At 44.9% G+C, this 21,532-nt stretch overlaps 1 protein-coding gene across 1 annotated transcript; it reads right to left on the reverse strand.

Moving 5' to 3' along the window:
- Positions 1-881: 881 nt before the first annotated feature.
- Positions 882-17,389, reverse strand: PLA1A (phospholipase A1 member A). The gene is made up of 11 exons (XM_049824839.1): positions 17,255-17,389; positions 15,227-15,428; positions 13,759-13,936; positions 12,160-12,268; positions 8,813-8,914; positions 7,846-7,935; positions 6,785-6,952; positions 5,638-5,727; positions 5,074-5,182; positions 2,726-2,890; positions 882-1,356 (listed from the first exon to the last, which is right to left on the reverse strand). Exons 1-11 carry the CDS (start codon positions 17,325-17,327, stop codon positions 1,272-1,274), a joined length of 1,371 nt encoding a protein of 456 aa, XP_049680796.1. The 5' UTR covers positions 17,328-17,389; the 3' UTR covers positions 882-1,271.
- Between the last annotated feature and the right edge of the window lie 4,143 nt (positions 17,390-21,532).

Genomic DNA, 21,532 nt, shown 5'->3' on the forward strand with positions numbered 1-21,532 from the left:
TCTGGTTGTTGGAGCCCACCTTTAACCCCCTCTTGAGTGTATGTTGGAGATGGTGTTTGTTAGCTGGCCTTCCAAAAAGCCACGTGGGAGGGCCCAAAAGCTTGGATGTGAGCTGAAAGCAGGAGCTAACTGCACTGACACTGGCAGAGAACTAGTGACAGCTCATGCCAAATGGCTCAGGCTTCTTCATGGCAGAAATGCCTTTAGCATGTCCCTCTCTTCTGACCATGGTGTTCCTGGTGCAATTCTCTGTCACCCAGTGAAGCCAGTCCAGGGAACCAGAGAAAATGGTCTATAGAAGATGTGATTTGTGGGCAGAAGTGATGAAAGACTCGTCTCCTCTTTAATTTGCATATGCATCAAGGTGGTGGAAAAGATGTGGATGGGTGAGGGCTGTTTCTATGTACATGAGTCTCATATTGTAATCTTTCACCAATTCTTTCCAGACCTCGGCTACTCTTCCAGGTCTGAAAGGCTGCGCTGAGTTTCTGGGACTAAGTTGTGTTAGGTGGCCCTTTAGCTACGATGCTCTGTCCTCCTCCTATTACCTTCTATTCTGGGCAGTTTGTCAAAGCAGTGCAAAATCGGATGCAAGAGCACTGTCGTGCTCCTGGTGTCTGTTTCACTTCATGTGAGTTTCAAAGAGAACAAGCCAACAGCCAGAAGAGCTACTCCAGGCCTGTCAGGGAAGGAGATCCATTACGATTACTTAGCAGGAGCACTAACATGAAATCAATAGGGTCTCACTCCGAAAGTGTCTTGTAGATGGGACTACTGAGTTTCCCATTGGAGTGTTGGCTAAGAACAACTCCTTCCTGTGCCAACCTTGAACCACACTGTTTCCCCTTGCTGAGGAAAAATAATACCTCTCACCTTTAATATGAAGATCTCGGGACACTTTAATATAAACCACAAATGAATCATCCCAATACTTCCGTTGTTGGAAGAGTGATACTATCTCCTCCTCCTTTCATACAGATCCAAACCTTGAGATTAAATGACTCGTGCATCTCACTTTCAGAGCTGGGTACAGAACCCGTGACATAAAAGTCCAAATCCGGTCTTTTGACGGAGAGGTCTTGCTGTAACCTGTCGACCTTGTACTCACCGATCTGCCGCACACTTCTTTTCCTTGACATCCTGTCCCTAATGCAGGAAGTAAATAACCCATCCAGTTTTTATGGTGGAAGTATCATCTGTGAGCAGGGAGCAGCAATAGGTTTAGGGCTCCTTTTTGGTTTTGGGTATGCCTGCATGTTCCAAAGGCAGTGCTAGGCACAAGCAGTGGGCAGCTCATAGGAGATGTCTCTGTTGCCGGGGAGGGTGAGGTTCCAGGGCAGGCATGACATTGTCCGGCTGTGGGAAGAGCACAGGGAAGTCAGGCTGGGCATTGGCAGGTGGAGGTTGCTATCCTTAACGCAGAGGCAAGCAAGCTGCTGATGGACCTTCTGCTGCTTTGCAAGGGTATGATGAACAGGGTGCTGTGCCCTGGCTGGGATGAATTGCCTGGAGGGGTGTGTATGGGGTTGCGTCCTTCATCTTTCCACCGCCCTCTCCTAGCAGTACCATTCTTGCTCTGAGTGCTCCCAGTTTAGTGTAAGAGCATAGTTGGGAACCCGTCCAACTCTACATCTTTCTACCTCCGTTGCAGCCAAGTCCTGTACTTTTAGGGGCGCAGGTTAGCACACCTTTAAGGCAATGTGCCATGCTGACCCGTTCATAGGTGGTAAAAAGCCATGTATCGGCACATCCATCCCAACTTTGGAGTGCTTTGGTCTGCAAGGCACAATAGTAAGGAACAGTCCTTTTGCTCAAGGGAGCGCCTGGTATTTACATAGGAATGCCTCTTTTTTTCCCCTATCTGGGCCTACTGGGTATATTTTTACTGCCTTGTGCTTGAGTCTCTTTACTGCCCAGCAGAACAGAATTTGAAAGTGAGCCCGGTTTGCCTTCTGCTTCTGGTTTTCCCTGCTTTGGAGTACCCACTAGCTCGCTTCAGCCTGGAGCCAGCGTAAAAGTAAACTCAGAAGCAACGTGGACAGAGTTTAATGTGTCAGCATAGAGCCAGCTATTTTGTCCTGCCTGCAAGAACTTTGGATCTGCAAAACTCCTGGCAAGAATATTGTATTATGGGGAAGACCATCATCTCTCTCAGGATGAGAAGGACGTGGTTGCTTCTGCTCTGGGTAAGGTAATTACGGCTGAAGGCATATACTGTACAATGCCTGGCCTAGAAAATGCCAAAACTGTTGTTTTTAGCCTCAGTGCTTTATGAACCTGTGCAGTATAAGAAGCAGAAATATATTACTGGTCTTCTGTTGTCTCATCCTGAAATATGTTCGTCTGTCATGTTTCAGATGGGGGCCCACTGTAGACAGGGGGAAGTTGGAGAGAGCAAGTGAGGACAAAAGGAATAAATTCTAGTTAGTACAAGCTTTTGCCATGGTTTGTGACTTAAGCATCTTCAAGGTGATGTAAATCGCAACTGTTTTCCTTCCAAGGCACAATGCTTTTATCCTGGGGGAAGAATTGTAGAAAACTCCTAGAAAACTGCCTTGGTAGTTTTTCTCTTTCACAGGTAGAAAATGATTTACATAGGGTCACAGAGATGATTGGAGAGATGTCTTTATATGTTTATATAAACAGGAGAGAGAATGCATTGTTTCAAACTACAGGCGGCATCCACAGGCTCAGTGGGTCCCTGTAAGATATTCCTGTGACTTACTTGCTATCAAGAGGCAGGGGGGCTACACAGAACTTGCCAACAATGGATGTTTCATCCTTCCTCCAAAATTGATTCTTGGGGAGATACTTCAGTGTCACGCTGTTTATCTGGCAGAGGGGAACTCTGTGGGCCAGCAGGCATTTGCCCATCTCCTGGTGCCTAGGTCTGCAAGGCAGGGTGAGAGATGTGAAGGAGAACATTCAAGCAACCTGCAGATGCAGGCTGTGTGCTGATGTGTTGAAACACTGGAGGAACCTGGGGCATTACTGTGAAGCCCTCACCTAATCAAATGGAGTGAGAAGACTCATCTGTCAAAACAGGGCATTGCATGAGAGTCTTACTGTCTGTATCTCCATGTTTTATCTCTATAGTCAGGAATATTTCTGTATAATATCCTTCCTTCCATCACACAATTATAACAACTCTTCTTGCGATTGCATATAAATTGAAACACTGCCCAGACTGCTACAGAGAGCTAAGTGGTAGATAAAGTCAACGTCTATGAAATCATGAATGGCATGGATAGGGATCGGTTGTTCACCATTTCTTCCAGTACACAAACTAGGGGTCATCAAAGAAAGCTAAGAGGTGGCAGACTCAAAAAGATTGCACACTGCACACTGCAGAATGACATGCATGTCAGATCACCTGAAATAAGTCAGTGATCAATCAGTGTCTGAACTGCGATGTGAGAATCTATGTTTAGATGCCCATTCAACACTGAGCTTCACTGCACTGGAGGGCTGAGCTTTGCCTAGAGTGGGGAAGTTTCTTGCTCTTTGCTATAGTGTGAATTAAAAGGGTTATCTTCAATTTTATATTCTCAAATCTACAGGTTTATTGCTGGAAGCTATTTTTTTTGGTTTAGCCTTGTGCTTCTTAGGAAGGCATTTAAATGAAACACAGCTGCTGTTCTGCCAGGGTAAGGGTATCTCTGGATAGGTTACCCTGCTATAACTCCACTGTCTCATTAAAACTTGAGGGTACAGCAAAGCCTTGGGATTGCCTGCCTGTCTCACTTCCCCAGGCAGCCTTTCCCTCCAGTGCTCACATGGCTCCTGCTGGACACCTCTCAACCCTGTGTCCGCCAACTGCAAAAGGAAGTGCTGCATGTCTTTCTGAGCAGATCAAGGGTCCTGATTTGACCTGGGTGTTAACTATTTCCTCCCTCTGGCATCTTTGGAAAAGGCAGGTTTGGCTTCCAAAGCTGGGGAGGGGTTGAACAGACTGAGATCCAACCAGACTGGAGTACAAACTCCAAATTGCAGTGCCTGGCTGAAAGTCTGTGACCAAGCAGCTATATCACGCTGGAGAGCACCCTAGAGCGTGGCTTTCCCTTCCCTGGTTCTCACCCCCACTTCCTGGTGCCCAGGACTGAAGCAGCAACACGATTAGCTTTAGGTCACAGTATTTTGGCTTAGCAGTAAGGACTGTGTGAGAGCCAGCGCTGGAACCCTTCTGATCCTAGGAGAGTTAGCTGGGGCTCTTGAGCAGACTGTTTTTCTGCTTCCAGAGGCAGCCAGCAGCATGTGCAAAGCTGCACGTCTACATTGCGGTTCCCAGCCCAGAGCAGTGGGCAGGAAGGCGTAGGAAGAAGTGAGGAAGCCTTCTTCTGGGGAACTGCTCTGTGTTGGGGAAATCCTCCTATGGCAAAGGCTGTGGAACAGCAGTCTGAGTCTAGTCCTTTAATTCAGATATGGTTTGGAGGAGTGCTTTCAAGAGAGAGCTGTCTGTCTCTGTGTGTGGTCTTGGTCCCCTGCCCCCTGCACTTTTCCCTACAATGGGAGCCTGAGTGCTTTGCTGCATTACTGCAGAGGCAACAAGCTACTGAACACATTTCCGACTGTGCAGAGATGCACTTGTGTCCTTTTTGCAGCTGCTGTCCTATTGGGCATGAAGAGAAATGTCTAAGCCACCAAGTCCACCGGTTTGGAACCTCTGGTGGATGGGGTCTTGCTGTACCCATCTCTGTCTAGCAGAGCAGGGCTAATAACTATCTGACAGTGATTGCAGTTTGAATTGGCGCCAGGCAAGGGTATGGTGTAGAAAAGGAACCAGCGTAGCAGCACAAAAGTATGCAAATTTGGGGATCCTGGAGTATACCTGCTGCTTTGTGCACTCAGGGAAGAGGTGGACCTAGCCAGGGTTACCGAGTAATGGTAGCACATGCCTGATGCTTGAGAGCATTTAAGTTAAATGTGGAAGGACTCGAGAAGAAAGGTTGTGGTTCATCACACAGTGATTGCACTCAGGGAGATACGCTATTGTTGTGTCTTTCCTGGACCAGTATAAACATCCTTACAGATGGAGCTGGGATAAACAGGCTAGAAGCATGCACTGTCACTCACATGGTGATCTTCGCTGTGTCCTTGGTGCTGTTGCTGCAGAAAGTGATCTCAATGCTTGTGACTATGTTTCTTTTCTTCTGCAAGTGGAACTCAACCAGGCTGTGATGGACTGAGCAAGAGGCAAAGTATGTGGGAGTGAGGGCAGGTACTATCAGTTGGACCTACCCCTGCCAAAAGAAGGCCTCTAGCACTCATTCCCTGGTCCCACCAGCAGAAAGACAAACAGACATGAGAAAGAAACTAGTTCCCATGCTGTGAGAGGCACAGTGGGCAGGTCTGTATAGTCCCCTGCAAAGAGACAGGAATTTTCACTACCCTTTACTTCAGTCCTGAAGCCATGTGGCTGTGTTAATCCAGGGCTGTGCCCACACAAATCCATTGGAAAGGGCTCTACAGAGGAGATGTGCAGGGTTATTGCCCTTCAGCTCTGTGTCTCAGACCAGCTGGGCCACAGCAGCTGATTCTGACGGGGATGGTGGGTTGTAACTACCTGGCCTCCCCAGAGGATCTGTCTCATTTGGTCAACGCCCTTCTGACGCATTTTTTTTTTCTCACGCTACTTACCACAGAATGGGGCTGAGGGACTGGTCATTAAATAAACTTTCACTTCCTTGGGCAGCTTTCTCAAGTTGACACCTGCCTGCTCCAGCAGGCCTGCAAGAGGAAAAAAAGCCAGTGCAGGGAAAGCCATGAATGACTCAGAACAGAAATATAATCAGTCCCAATTCACCTCCACTCACCCCACACAACTCCACTGTCTCGGAGGACAGACCCTTTTTTATACCAGTGTAAATGAGAGCAAGTACAGGTTTGTGATGTCTGTTTGACAGGTTAACATTCCCTCAGGAAACCTATTCCAGCTACCCCAGGTAATCATCATCAGAGTACCTCTTGGAGACTTTGTTTCATTCCTCTGCTAACAAATTGTTATCAGTTGCACCTGTGCAAAGTGAGCAAGACTAAAGACTACCAAGTCAGGAAACTTAGTGCAGATGTAAATGACAATGCAACCACAAAGTGCTGGGAAATTGAATTTTTTGTTCAAGTGAGAAGACCACCACAACTTGAGGCCTGCACCACTGTTTAGCTGACAATGTGGCTTGGGGTGACATGGGGAAGGGGTGGCTGATCTGAGAGCACCTATACCAAAAGAGGCCTCTCCTTATATTCCTCTGGTACCAGACTGCAAACATCACCAGAGCACTTCCTCTCCTCGTACCACAGCTCAGTTTCAGAAGCTGAAAAGAGGCAACTATTAACTTCTACCAGTCCAGGGAGTTCATCTTTGGGGTGGCCATGGCAGGAATTTATGAGAAGGAGGTAAAACAGCAACAGTGAGTGGTTTGTAGAACAATGGGTCTTCAGGCTTGGGCTAAAATTTCCAGCTGCTTCTCTAAACCAGACACTTTTTGAGCTAATTGCACTTGTTAGGCAGGTGATTCTAGAAACTCTCTTTTAATTCATTTGTGGGCCCCATGAAATGTTTAAAGATCAGAAATGTTCAAGGTTTTGGTGTTCTACCTTGGGCAATATATAAGCTCTTAGAGTTTCTCTACAGAAGCCTGAAAACAAAACAGCTTCTCACTATCCCCAAAGAGATCCAAAGCAAATTCTGCTCAGAGAAGTCTGAACCGCGTACTGTGCTCTGCACTGACACCTGTCAGGAATGTATTGTCATCTGCTCCAGGAAGGTCTCAGGCTGGTACTGTACCTATTCTGGGACAGGAGAACAGGAAAGGATCAACACAGTCCAGGCAATGACCATTTAAAAAATCTTGATGACTCGCACAGGGGAACGCCACGATTGGACAGGAATGTTTCAAGGCACTGACATAGAGATGTACTGCCCTCATGTGATCACAGATCAGATACTTATAGCCTGCAAGAAAAAAATGCACTCAGAGAAAAGCAGCCATGAGCCTTTCTGTTTGCTTCAGTCTTTTTGCATGCTCCCAAGGAACTGAGATTCAAGAAACACTCTTACTGATTCTGCAGTGATCCCCTTCCCATCAATAACATTTTGCAGAGCATGTCTGTGACTACAAGCCCCGATCCCACTGCAAGAGAAGTTATGCAGGAAGTTAGAAGGGTATCTTCCAGCCTAACAGAGTGCCTCAGAAGAAGGGGACCCCAGGGCTGCCCTGTCTCCATCAGCGTACCATCGATGAGGCCCCAAGCTCTCTGCAAGGGGGTACAATAGCTTTGACTCCCACCTGCACTGGGTTCCCAGCTATGGGAATTGAGGTACTATAGGTGTCCCCTATGACCTGACCCCTAATGTAGCTGGCTCATCCAGAACATATTTGAATACTTACCCATGCTATTTACTATGTAAAGTCCTATTCTCTAGCAGGAAAGGGCAGTGATTGTACAAGCTGTCTCTCTAAGGATAGACATAGCTTGCGGCACGAAAACAAAAAGAAGCTTTTGCTAGTAGTACTTAAGAGCCTTTCTAGCAAGAATGTTTTCTTTGTTGATACAAACTCTAGTGATGCTAGGGTTTTGGCTCATACAGAAGTGTCACCAAAAGCACACCTCTTGACAGTGGTGCTGCCAAGATGCTTGACCTATATGTAATTTTAATTTTAGCTCTTTGTTGTACTGCTGAGAGGACATGGGGGCCATGAATCCCCGCTGCCATGTCTTTACAAATACATGTTATCTCACTTTGATATCTGCCCTGACTGTAGCAGGAGCTGGTTGCCAAACAGCAGTTTCGTAGGCTGCTAAATAGCCACGAAAGCCCTTTGCTTGGCCACAGAGTGTTCTCACCTGCAGAGATGAATCGGGGGCATCCTGGCTGATCCTTGCCTCCATTGACGAAATAATCGATGTGGCCTACAGGAATCCGGATCCCAAAATCTGAAAGAAGGTGAAATGCCACTTTATTGTTACGCTTGGCTCTTCTCTAGGCTTTACCCTACATGGTGTTTGACAGGCCCCAATAATTGGTTGAACATTAGTAGTGCTGGACCCAGCTCTAGTGCTGGAGGCAGCAAGGACAGATTTCCTGTTCCTACACGTCTGCATTGTGCAGGTTTCCTGTGTGGAGCAGAGTGTGACCCAGGCCCTGCCATCAAAATGACTGGGAACTGTGGCGTAATCACCACCTCTGTGACTCAGGTTCTTGATTCTGTATAAAGCAGAACAAAACTGACCACAATCTGAATGGGGGATTATGAGGCGTGATTGAGAGTTATGTTGGCAGAGATTTTTGTGATCTTCAGGCAAGAGGTGCGACTCAAAGGCACCACATTATTCTTTAGCACATGTTCTGCCTACTTAGACCCTAAGAGCTTTAGAAAAGTTACACTGTTGTTCCACCAGCTGATGGTTTCACTCTGTTATTTTCCACTGGCACTCACAGTAGCACCCTTCTTAGGTCAGGTGGGAAAAGGCAAAGTAAGACCAGACATGTAAATTCCTTCCAGGCGGTAAAAGCCACGCTGAGCTGATTCTGCATAAACTCACTCTGCTATAGCAGGGTTAAGGAAGCAGTATTTGCTGGAAGATTGCCTTCTGTCTAATCCCCACCTGTCTGTTGCTGCGAAGTGCTCTGGGATACGGATACCTGCCAATGGATTCATCATTAAAGCCTATCTAATCAAGAAACAGCCTCAGAGTAAACCTGAACACAGGGTACTCTAGCATAAAAGGCACAATGACCTACACACTCCTTAGCAATAGTGACAGCAAGAGGAACAGAAGCATGGGCCGAAGAAGATGGAAGCCAGCTTACTGTCAGCATCGGTATGAATGGCTTCCACAAAGAGGGCATCCCCAGGATCCAGGCGTTCCTCAGGGCTGGCTCTGGTGTACTTAGGGCCTGCAGGATCCAGGCCTGTAACAAAATCAAACGCCTCAACAACAAATGCTCTTCCACCCCTCTCTTTCTTGTTTCTGTACAAGGTATTTTATCCGAAACTTTAAAAATGTCGCTAGGCAGAAGTGATAAATTATTCCCAGGTTGCACTGGTTATGCTCCAGAATGGTTTCTGTCCCCACTGACTTCCACTACAGCTTCCTTACCTTGTTCTGCACTGTTCCACTCCCCTTCAAGCAGTTTTGTACCTCAAGTTTCTAGGCTGTAAGGACATGACTGAGGTTCAGATAGCTCTAACAGAGTGGGTGCAGAGTATCTTTTGGATTTTTGGTGAAAGAGAATCAAATTCGTAACAACTTCCCTAATTGTACTGTCATCTGTATTAGGACTACAGTCTGAGAAATGTCACTGAAGATCATCAGTTAGGTGATGTATTCAGCATCCAAGCATTACAAAGGTTTGATACTATCAAAATATCCTTAAAATAAAGAGGCTTCTGAGCCCTCTACCCACAAATAAAATTGAGTCCTTAAGCAGCCATCTACATTTTTGGCTAAAACTTGCTCCTAGAGTAAATTCTGGGGAGTCAAAGGAATACAGAAAATTATCCTTGGCAACACCAAGGTACAGTCAAAGATAATTTTTTTCTGTTCTGGCTGAGGTTTATCCTGTTCACTTTTCATAGATAATTAATCTCACAAGATTTTTTTTTCACCCCCCAGGCAACAACAATAGTTTAAGCAGCAGCTCTGTTCCACATGCCACTTAGCCTCAGAGCTGGGCAGTTTCACTGCCTTGGACTCAGTCCTATTAATTCTCTATGAAGGCAGCAACTTCACCAATATACAAACTGATCTTTCTGCATTTCTGAGGAGGGAGGGAGGAGAGAAAGGGAAAGAAGGAAATAAAATTCTTTCCTATTCTTTCAATAAACAAAAGCTAATAATGGGACAAGTGGTCAGAAGAATATACTGCTTTACTTTTTTCCGTGTTCTTTAATCTTGACACATACAAAAAGCTGAGAGGTTCCCCCCCCATACTTCTACAGACCAAGTTTTAGTTAAAGGCTTTAAGAGATACTGAATAGTGTTATTCAGTATAGCTGAAAGTTCTTCCATGAGTGGCAGTCAATTCTAGCATGGCTCCAAGGCAAGCACGTTTCTATCCTCTATTCTCTATGCCTACCTCCTCCAAGCACAAGCTGCATGAACTCCACTGAGATTTACATCCTCAGCAGCTAAGAAAACTATGCACTGAAGTTACAGTGTATGCAGCTGAATTCCCTTGGGCTTTTTCATTTCCTCTGCAAGAATTGAAACAAATTGCTCTTCAGCAATTTTGGATACAGGCCGTTCATTCCAGTTCCTGGACCATTTGCTTTCCTGTACAAGGAGATATCCACAGGAACAGGCATGGGTTGAAGAAACTCACTTCACAAAAATAAACTCCGTGTTCTGATCTCCAAGACTCACTCTGTTTTTTTCTCCACAGCTCTTTTTAGGTGATTGAAAACACTTCAGCAAATTATGACTCTGGGATCACATTCCTCTGTGCATGTATGCATGTGACATGTATGCAAGACAAGGCAGGAGATGAGATCAGACATATCTTGAGTCTAATTCTAGCTGTCTTCAGGCTCCTAAATCTGAACTGGAACCTGCAATGCCCATTGTGCTTATGAAATCATAGGACAATCAGGAGTGTAGAAAAAGGGTGTCTTCTAGCAGAGTTAAAAAATAATGGAATAAATAAACCTACAGAGCTTTTATTACATGTAGACAACATAAAGGGGAGGAGTCTCTGACTCTGAAGGTAATTACCATGGTTTCCCCGGAAAGTGTCTGGTTCTGAAGATGTTGCTGATCATAAAATCCTGGTGCAGGACAGTCATTACTCCAAGTCCCTCCTAATGTAAACTTTAATTCACAGCTTAAAAAAGGGCCCAGCATGAAACTCAGCTCCTGTTAAGGAATGCCTGTATTTCATGCTGTGCGGGTAGCTGTGACACGCAAAGGCTGAACCAACATTTCTCTGCCCTGCCCTGCTGAGTGTGCAGTGAGACCCTCCTTGAGGATACCTCTGAGAGACAGACCAGCATGGCTTGAGGCAGACTGGGAGCTGTGGTCACTCTACTGGAGCCTTTATGTCTGTTTCTTCTTGGTGGTATTTCCCCTCCTATCAAAGTAAACTTCCATCCCTGGGGATTCCCAGAACTTGAAAAGACCCTCAAAAACCTGATCTAACTTCGAAGGCAGCCCTGCTTTGAGTAGGGGAGGCGAACTAGATACCTTCCAAGGTCCCTTCTTACACAAATTATTCCATGACTCTATTCATGCTCCATACCTAAAGACTGACAAGGCCCTGAGTGAATCAAAAAGCTCTAAATACCATCATCAGCCTCTAACCATCTTCATCTGTGACTCCCCCCACTGCAACTCCTTCCTCACACCCAGGAGTCTGGCTGTCTGTGTTTAAAGTTAGCTCTGATTTGGTACAGCTGGGTGGCCTTAGACCAGTCTACTATGAAAACAGCTGATTCGTGGGACAGAACAGCAAGAAGCCTCATCTGGGGCCTCCCAACATTGACTCAGGCTCTTGCCTTTGGTCCATGCCTGAGCTGTGTTGTAGGCATACCATGCCTAGCCCTGTGTCTTGCTTTTATCATGCTGACTTGACTTTCTGGCTCGATCTTGGGCTTGCCTCATCACTACAGACTTGCCTGGTGATCACTGGACTGTGGATGACTCTGGTTCCTGTCACTGGACCTGCTCTGCTCTTCTTGCCCAGATACGGTAAGACTGTGTCCCTTGTCAGTGAAGCCACTGTCCCTGCCTGAATTGCTGTCCCCTTGGGTCCCAGCTCACATTTTCCTGCAGAGCAGCTCTTGCTGCTCCCCCACAATGACATGCATTGTGGGCTTTAATTTTAAGAACTACAGAGGTATACCTGGAAGCATGGAAGAGTTATACATAAAGTGAAAGCATTATTCACGAGGCCTCATATCCTTTTAAGCTGGCACCAATTTGAAGAGTGGAGCAGAGGGAGAAGCTTTTGCAAATACATGCATTCTTTTGGCAGTGTGGAGGGGACTGATGTCTGGAAAGGCACTGTCACGCTCTTCTGAAGCTAGGAAGGACCCCATAAACTTGGATCTAATGAGCCCTTATACAATTAAAAGACCACTATAGTTGACTCCCTTTCCTTGCTCTTTCATTCTCTCCCTTGAAGAGCAGGTGAGGACCCAAGACTCAGTTTTATGATACCTGTTATCCGTCCCAGCTGACCGCCATGGAAGTGCCCCACCAGGCCCCCGACATGAGCACCGAGGCTTACCCCAATGATGTGGATGGATGTCCCTGAGACTCCCAGGGCCTGCAGATTGATGATAATACAAATTAATGTTTCTGTAGCAGAAAGGTGTAATACCCTGTCCCAGCCCACACAGCAGCTCTCTATCTCTTCTAATATAGGATTGCCTTTGAGGTATATGGTGGAGAACCAAATAGATGTGGGAATGATGGGCATTGCCCTTTCTGTTTTTCAGCGTCTTTCTTCAGGTCCACAGATGCAAACCCAGCCCTAACCAGGGTGGTCAAATGCTCTTGTTCATAATGATGTAGCCTGTAGCTTCTCTTTCCACAGCTTGTTTCAGACTGAATTTCCTTCTCTTAGCTGAGTGATTCATGTTCACCGTGTGAATTATCTTTTTCTCAGTAAAGCAGAGGAAATTTTTTTTCCACTTTTATACTACCATTGTACTAATACTCTGATTAGTATTTTAAGGTTATATTTTCAGAGATTAAGAATTTATCCATGGGCTGAACTGCCAGATAAAGCACAGCTATTTAGACCTGATGTGAGATGATCTCATCCACAGAAGTTCAGCTGCCTGCAGGTTGGTCTGCATGATGCAGTACCATACAATGGGAGAGCATATAGTGCACGAGAGTGTGGGGGCAAGATGAAAAATCCTGACTTTGAAATGTATGAGGCCATATCCTGGAGCACTACTGAGGCTTATGAGAAGAGAATATAGTCTTCTGTGGTGTAGTGTTGCAGGAGAGGCTGGACAGAAAAAGTCCTTAAGTAGCCAGACCAGTGTTGAGTGGTGGGGACACTGTCCAGCTCAGTCATTTGTTCACAGTGTGGGCTAACCAGTAACAAGGCATGACAGTCCTCTCCCTCTCCATCCCAGTCCCCATCCTTGTAATGACTCAGCAGCTCCAAGGGTTGCTGTATTTCTGGATACAAATGTGTGACTGTGCACAACGTGGTGCATACCCAGGGACTCCCATGCTGTGCAGCCTGGGTCTGCAGTGCAAATGTTACATGGAGAGTTTACACGTAGATGGTTAACATGAAGGTGTGTCACCCTCATTGCATAAGTGTTGTTCAGCTGCACTGTGCACAAACAAACCAGGACACATCTGGGGATTTCCAGCTACTGAGAAGTGTATCTGAAGCCCAAAGCAAATATAAAATACCCTCAAATCCTCCCCCCCCTCCCCCCCCAACTCCCTGGACTAAATTTCTGGGCAGAAGAAGACTATCCAGTGAAGCATAGACCTGAGAAAACCCACGGCATCCTTCAGGTTTGTCCTGGGCTGGAGAGGCAGCTGACAACTGGGATGTTTTTCCCGAAAATGTCAAAACTCAACAGAAAGAAGAAAAACAGTGGCATGCTCAAGCCTGGACTGAGAGAGATAGAAAAAAGAAATTTCTTCAGTACTACACTCTGGAATAAAGAGCCCACTGGTCCAGCTCTTGGAGACAGCAGATTTGGAGCAGTTTTCTGGACTGTTTGCATGAATGATGTTCTCTGGCCATGCTCCCCCTCCACTGGAAATTGCACAGTAGCTTACCAGGAGCTTGCTGATGAATTGTGAGATGGAGAGGGCTAGCTGTGTGACATTTTCCACTGCAGAGGGATAGGCTCCTGTAGACCCGTAAACCCAGTCTACTGCGATCACATTCACCTGGCTTGTGTGCAGTATGGCATGGACAAGCCCTTCAATCCAGGAAGGTTTGGTACCCAAAGCCCTGTGGAGTCATCAGAAACAAGTGTGTTAGGTGTCTTCCAAAATAGGCCATGTGCCAGTATGTTGTTGATTGGTGCTGGAGCTTCATGTGTGTTAGAGGAGGCTGCCAGTCAGATGCTGAAAGATTTGTCTGGTGCCAGATACAAACATGTGGCATTTCTTTGTGATGGTGTAATAACACTTTCCAGAATCGGCTGATTCAGAACAGAACCAGATATTTTAATGAATGAGACAACATTTGCAGGGCTCAGGCTGAGATCTCAGTGTTGCTGTGGTGCTTCAGTTAGCCCCCCCCCCCCCCCAAGCCCTCCTAGGGTAAGTGAGCTGACCAGAAACACCTGGATTCTGCTCTGCTACCAACTGGCAGGAAGTCCTTGGCCAAATCACCTAGCCTTTCACTGCTATATTTCCTCATTTGTAGACAATTTAAAAAAAATCCTATACCCCAAAATTCAACGAAAACTGAGGAGGCTATGTTCTACCCACTCTCCCTAATACCACCTGGTGAGGGGTGTGCTATGCCACATAAGGGCAACAACTGGTTTTCTGAAAAGAGCCTGCAACATCTTCTGTGGTTTTGTCCTGGTCTTCTATGCACTTTCTGTTCAGGCTTTTGCACATCAAAACAAATAATGTTATATGGTCACACCTGGCTGAAAAATGGCATAGTAAAATAAGCTTGCAGAATGGTGACAGCTTAAAAAAAACCCTACAGTTTCAAGAATAGAAGTATGAAGTGTCTGGTAAGGTTCCTAAATGGCTGACTAATCCAGACTGTTGATAAATCAGGACATGAGCTCCAAGAAGACAATTTAAAGGGACAAGAATCTTGAAGGAAAGACTTCTTAAATAAAAAGGTCAAAAGAAGGAAAGAAAAGGAAAGGGGTAAAAGAGGACAGAGTGAGAGAAGCAAGAGAGTGGGAGAGAGAAAGAAAGAAAGATTCTAATTTCCTAACTTTTTTTAGGCTCCAAAAAATGTGAAACACGCACAAAAATGGTCCCAAACTAAAGTACATAAAGTTGTGTTATAATGAGGGTTGTCAGTAGCATTTTCCATGCCTCTCGCCCTGGCCCACCAACAGTCTCCCAGACAATTCCCAGGTCCAGCTTGGAGCTGAGCACTCCAGACTCTTCTTGGCAGCTGTTTTGTGTGCAGCCACTCTGCTGCGGAGACTAAGAAGGTCACACAAGCAGGAGGTTTCCCTGCCAGCCCCACTCAGTGCTTGGGAATGCCCCCGCAGTGTTTAATTTACCAATAAAAACTTAGTCACAGTGCTCTTCTTTTTCTCACCTGAAGCCATGGATTATGATCTTGGTTTCCAGGCTGCTGTTGAAGCTGTAGTTCTCAATACTATCATCAGCTAAAATCAGCTCACCACAGCTGGGTCTTGAGGAGGTAAACAGAAGAAACTGGACCTTAAGTTTACTGCCCCGTAGGAAATTTGCTGTCTGGAAGTCAGTGCAGTGATGCCTTGACAGTCTGTCTGTACTCCCTGTAACAAGAGGGAGTGAATAGCATATTTAGTCTGCATCTGTGCAATGGGAAAAAAAAAAAAAAAAAAAGCTCATTCTAATTCATTAGAAAAATGAAGGTAGCAATCTTGCTTCTATTGGTAAAGATTAAAAGGACAGAACATAAATTAAAATCACCCTATTCTGGAAACTTAATCTGTCTGATAAAGTTGTTTCTGTCCTTTGGTGGAATTCACACTGGCTGGGGAAGATAACTGTGGATGTCATGGTATCTTTGACTTCTGAAAGTTGTTTTACTGAGACATGAATGACATTCTGTTGGGGTTTTTTTTCCAAATTGGCCACACACACCAGCTACTAAGTACATTTATGAGCCGGCTATTAGATCTTTAAAAAAATTATTGCCAACAGGTAGTCACCACTGAATGGGGATATTTCTATTAGGCTTAGTAGAAGGTACAAGTTTAATTGACAATTGTATCAAAAATCCAGAAATAAATACAAGAATGCTGATGTCAAAATATAAGAAGGCTGATGACAAAGTGCGTCAATGATAACTTCCTGATTGATTCATTTCCTGGATGAAAATGCTTTATGGGAAAGAAAATGCAGCTACTGGAAGGGACTTTGATCTAGACAGAAAAAAACAACCCAAAACGTCAAACCTGTAGCTAGTAAAAAAACTGAGCAAATTTAGGCTAAAAAGCAAGCATAGAAGTTTAGCAGTATGTATGGCTAGCAGTATGTATAGCTAGGTTACCCACAGAAGAGTTGGATTCTCCAGCTTTTGTCATTTCAGAGGACTGGCTGCTATTTTGGAAGGCTTGTTGAAGGTAAGATGTTGGATTTACTGAAGGACTAATGGGGTGAAATTTATTGACCTGCGATGAGCAGGAAGCCAAATAATTGATTAAAAGAGCCCTTCTGACCTAAAAAGTGTTACTTTATGAACTGGCGTAGTTGCATCCTGCTGCAATCACAATGCATGCACCTTCCCTTTTTTGGACTGGAGGAAGTGAAACAGCCCTGAATCTGCGCATACAATAAAATAAAAATACTTTTTTTTTTTTTTTTTTAAACTCAAACAACCACCTTCCTAACTGCTGGCTGTTCCCACAGAAGATACTTTACACTAGCTAGGCTGAACATGGCCTAAGGGTCAGCACAAAGGAGTGAGATTCAACATTCAGATTCTCCCTTGTGGGATGTGACTATCCCTCACTGTCGTTTATTTTGGTCTTCCTGTGTACTGAAGGCAAGAGAGAAGGAGATGTTCTCTGAGATCAGTTTGGAAAAAGCAGAGCTTGTGAGGCAGCTTAACTAGCAAGGGCGGGTTCCATGCAAATGTGGTGCATGTCAGAAACGGCATAAGACGAGGGGGATCGTGAGTAAAGATAAGGCAGGAGGTGCACTGCTGTGAAGCTGCAGGTGACGTGGGACTGTAGGGATGACCACAAAAGCAGTTTCACTGTGACAGTACAATTAAAGTAAGACATGTAAGTGTGGTGTCTGTTTATTTTCCCGCAGCTACTGCAGATTACACTTGCTAAGCTTCCAAAGCAGGAGATGCCAGTGCCAGAGGTCAAGTGGTTGCTTTTCTGCTTCCTTACACTTCAGAGTAAACACGGATCATTCTTTTAAATCAGGTTAGTGGAATTAAATCACTGAGACTGACTGAATCAAAGCATGGGAGAAGAAAGGACCATTCTTGCACTACCCTTTCTCCTGGCACCTAACTAGATTATAGCAAGGGCTTCTTGACACACAGGTTGTTTAGGGAGAATTGAATTCAGATCCTTCTATGTAAAACCTGCAATCCCTTGCCAGGCACTCATGTTTTTCTTACCTGCTTCTGCTGAGCTGAACAGCAAGAGGACAGCAAGAACTACGAGGGGCTTTCTCTTCGGATCATCAACCATCTTCCTGTTAGTCCACTACAAGTATGAGGATTGTACAGGGAAAAATAGCCGTGGTGGGTTTCTCAATCAGCTTGACTGTTAATGATCAACCAGCTTGTGCTCTTTTGGGAAAAAAAGGGTAAGGGCAATTACCTCTGCTCTTATTTGACCATTAGCCAAAGTCTGTGAGAGCAGAGGGCTTTGCTGACTTTTTGGTTTAAAAAGATCCTGACATTCCTTTCCTCCTTACCTCCCTTTCCTCAGGGAAAACTTCTGACTTCAGAAATCAGCTAGTGGAACCAGTCCCAGCAAGCGACAGAGTTACAGTGCTTTATCCTTGCCCCCTAGACCTGTCTGTCAAGTTCTGACTGCGGGCACTGATTTGTCACAAGGCTTCACAGTAAGTCCATGCCAGGAAGATTCATGCCAGCCTTGCGTCTGTGTATTTTCCTATTGCATTGCTGTCTTTTTCCAGCCTTGCGTCTGTGTATTTTCCTATTGCATTGCTGTCTTTTTCCTGTATTTCTACTTTTGGTCAGACTCCTGTAGCTGCCAAAAGAAGGCAAAGCAATGGATTATTTCTGAAAAGTGAGGGGAAAGACAGGCTAAAATGTAACTGGTGGCCATATCACCGTAATATGCTCAGATTGTACATTTCTTAGGGTGGGCACACTCTCCACTTTTCCTTTAGAGACTGCATTTCAGATACTGCAGGCAATAAAAGGATGATGCCAGTAATGCACCAGTATCACAAGCATGCTAATACTTCAAATAGATCTTTGAAGAAAAAACTTTACTGCTTTGGTGTAAACAGATGGAGAAGCATAAGCGCGCAACCAAACGTGTAACCCCGAGTCTGCCACACGACGTTCATGAGATGGTGGTACCATCTCCCCGGCTGCGTTAGACTTTCAGGTAAGGGCACACCTGTTTCCTAAGTCTCATTGGTGCGTGCTGGTCCTTCTTGCAAAAGAACAAGGCAGCTTTACCCTTGACTGTTAAACGGCAAGAAAGGTAACAAGCGGAAGAGCATTCCCTGTCCAGGCACTATTTTACAGCTGCTTTATTTGAACAACAAAATGAAGAAATTGCTTCAGTCTGATCAGAAAGATGACCAAAGACCTTTCCAAAAGCATTAGACATTATTTTCCTTTGCATTTATTGGTAACAGCCATCGTTTCCTTACCCCAGTTTGCTCCAGCCAAAGGCTTTGGGGGTGTTTCAGGCAGAAGATCTCTTTTATATCTAAGTGACTCCAGAGAGAAATGTCTCCAGTTCTCACAGGGAAGTTAGGCAGCATCAGCTGCCTGGCCTGGAGGGCTACTGAAGCCCTGCCCCATCTGCATCCTCCCAGAGACACATAGACAGATACATTCTGATCCTGAAATACTTGGCTCCATGATCAAGCTGGCTTATTGTCAAAGAAGTAGGTTCTTAGTGTCTCTTCAAATATGTGATTGAGTTTGTCAACCCAATCAGTTTTCCAGGATTGAAAGCTGCGATACAAATAGCCAACTCCTGGCTTCCGTCCCACTCTTCATCTTTCCAACCTCAGCAGTAGACTCACGTTGATTCACAGGTTGTAAGACAAAAGCCCATAGACTGCAACGGACCCCCTCCTTCTTCATTACACCCACAAATTCCACTGATCTGGATAATCTCTCAATCAAGAAAGGAGGAAATAAACCTGTGAAATCGTACTGATAGGCAGTGACATTTCCATGCAAGCCTCCAGAGCAACAGCGTAATTGTGAAAATGACAAATTTCTTAGACTAAGACAAATCGGAGCACCTAAAGAAAACCAGCAAACACCTCTTTCCATTTTTTATTTAAAATTATGGTAATAAGTTTTACTCTTTGTAGCAGGATGCAACTGTTACTCTTTGCCAAGTTCTATGGAAATTTTGAGATCCATGTAATATAAAGTAGGCACTGGTATTACAGCCTGAGAGTAAAACAAACCTGTGGCCAAGATGTGCAGGTCTGATGTAGTTTTGCACTGCTATGTGTATTTGCAGAGTTGTTAAACAACATCCTGGGATGCTAAAAAAAAAAAAAAAAAAAAAGTCATCATGAAATTTGAAATTCTGTTTCCTGAGCAGTTATTTTTCTTCTGTAATCTCAGGTTTAGTAATTCCAGGAAATTTTTGATTACATCAGCATACTATGGTGGTCCCTCATGCAAACAGCGAAATACACTCAGTTCCTCTGTGCTTAAAATGCTCTTACCAGTAAAACTATTTTGGTATGAAAGGTTTTCTTTTTTTTGTTTGTGAACTTAATTACTCAGTAACTACAGTTATGTTAGTTCAGAAACTTAATGTGGTGCCACTTATTTTACCTCCCAACAAGTGATTATAGTAGCAATGGGAACGCTTTTGCAAAGACTTTCAAACCACATTAGATTTCTTTTAACAGTTCCTACAGCCTACGATCACAAAGCACTGTGTGATTCACTTGAGAATGAGTCAGTGATAACGAAAGCAAACAAACTCGATTCTTTGCACAAATTCTTGTCATTAAAAAAATTGAAAAAATTCACACTGCACATTCAAGCAAATGCTGAAATGCCCAACTCAGCTGAAAATGTTGTCTCCCCACCCACAAAGCAACAGCTCGCAGAGGCATATAAACACTGCAAATGCCCAGTAGTCAAGTGGAAATCTGATTGTAGGAAATTCACTTAGGCTAGAAAACTGCTCATTGATACTAGAAACAATGCAGTTGAGGTAGCAGTGCAGGACGTTGAGGGAAACCAAGGGTGAGTTAAGCAAATGACGACTATTTAAAACCACTCCCTGAGGTCTTTGCATTTGAGGGGGGGCATGAAGTATATGCAGAGCTTAGTTCACTGTACATTAAGGCCTGGATCCACCCTACTGCTGGAATACTTGGTATCACAGCTCCTGTATTTTCTGTCCCTTGCCCCTGGAGTAGAAATCATGACTTTATGTTAAGCACTTCGGCTTCTGTGTATTGTTCCCAGGGTTGACAAAGGAATCGGGTTTAGTTCTCGCCTCAACAAAAAGCAATTCAAACTCCTGACTTTCAGAAGATTGTCCTAACTATGAGATAGTGGGAAGAAAACATTAAAGATTGACTTGGCAGCTGAGGAAGGGAAAACATGGGCAAGTCTGATTGAGTACTCAGTCAGGAAAGGAGGAAAACCAGTCATTTTCTTGAGTCTTTCATGAGTCCTTTCTGGACCTTCCACCTAGTATGACTGTACAAGCACGCACAAGAAGGGAGAATGCATCCTTGCCACATATCCCTGTAGTGTCCCCAAAATAGAGGAGCCTAGGTGAGGGTACCAGCCACCAGGCTCAAGTTTCTCACTTTCTCTGCTCTGTGAAGCTCTAATCATCCTCTACAATGTGGAGCAGCTCAGTGGAAAGAACTTAGCCCTGTTTTGAATGCGTGCGAGTGACCTCCTGTGTTTCCTTCCACCCTGAAATAATCAAAGTGAAAGGGTCAGTCCCTGCTTCACATTTCTTTCTGCTAACCCCAAAGATCTCATAATCTACAGGAAAGCTGTAGTGTGCAAGGTGGAAGGTGCCATCCTCTCAGCAACAAGTTCAATCCAAAGTCTCTGACCTCTTGGGAAGACATTTTACCTGACAAGAGGACTAGTCAGCGGCAGAGACCAGCTGCTCCTGCCACCAGGATACAGCAGGAAGATGGCCACATTACATTTCTAGCGTGAACACTGTGACTTGGAGCCTTCACAGGGTAGGGAGCTCCCTTTGCCGCTTGACAGAGATTAAGAACAGAGGGGAAAAGGGAATAGAGGACAGAAAGGCTTGTTAGGGGTTTCTGTCACTGAGCAAAAGGAATTTATGGGATGGGCCTGAGTCCATCTGGAAGCCAGTTACATGCCATGTCATGCCAACATAGCTATGGAGAATGGATCAGTATTATTGTGAATTTTTTAAGAACTGAATGTGACAGCACTGCTCAGCCCAAAGTGCAGTGTCATTCTAGCTCATGCTACAGCCTGCAGTGATGAGGTAAGGGAGCTTACAGGGACTCCTAGAAGGAGGAAAAAAACCCCACTCAGCCTTGGAACATCTTCAGTGTTGATTTTTGGAAGGTCTTCTGGTTAGAAGTCTCCACGGTTGCCAATATTTTTTTTTTTTCTGAACTGCTTATGGGCACTGTTGTGTGAAAAACAGAGCTGAGGTCACTCCAAGTGGTGGTGAACAGTCCAACACAGCTTCTTGGCAGT

Source organism: Accipiter gentilis, chromosome 21 (assembly GCF_929443795.1).
Source record: "Accipiter gentilis chromosome 21, bAccGen1.1, whole genome shotgun sequence".
NCBI classification, from domain to species: domain Eukaryota; kingdom Metazoa; phylum Chordata; class Aves; order Accipitriformes; family Accipitridae; genus Astur; species Astur gentilis.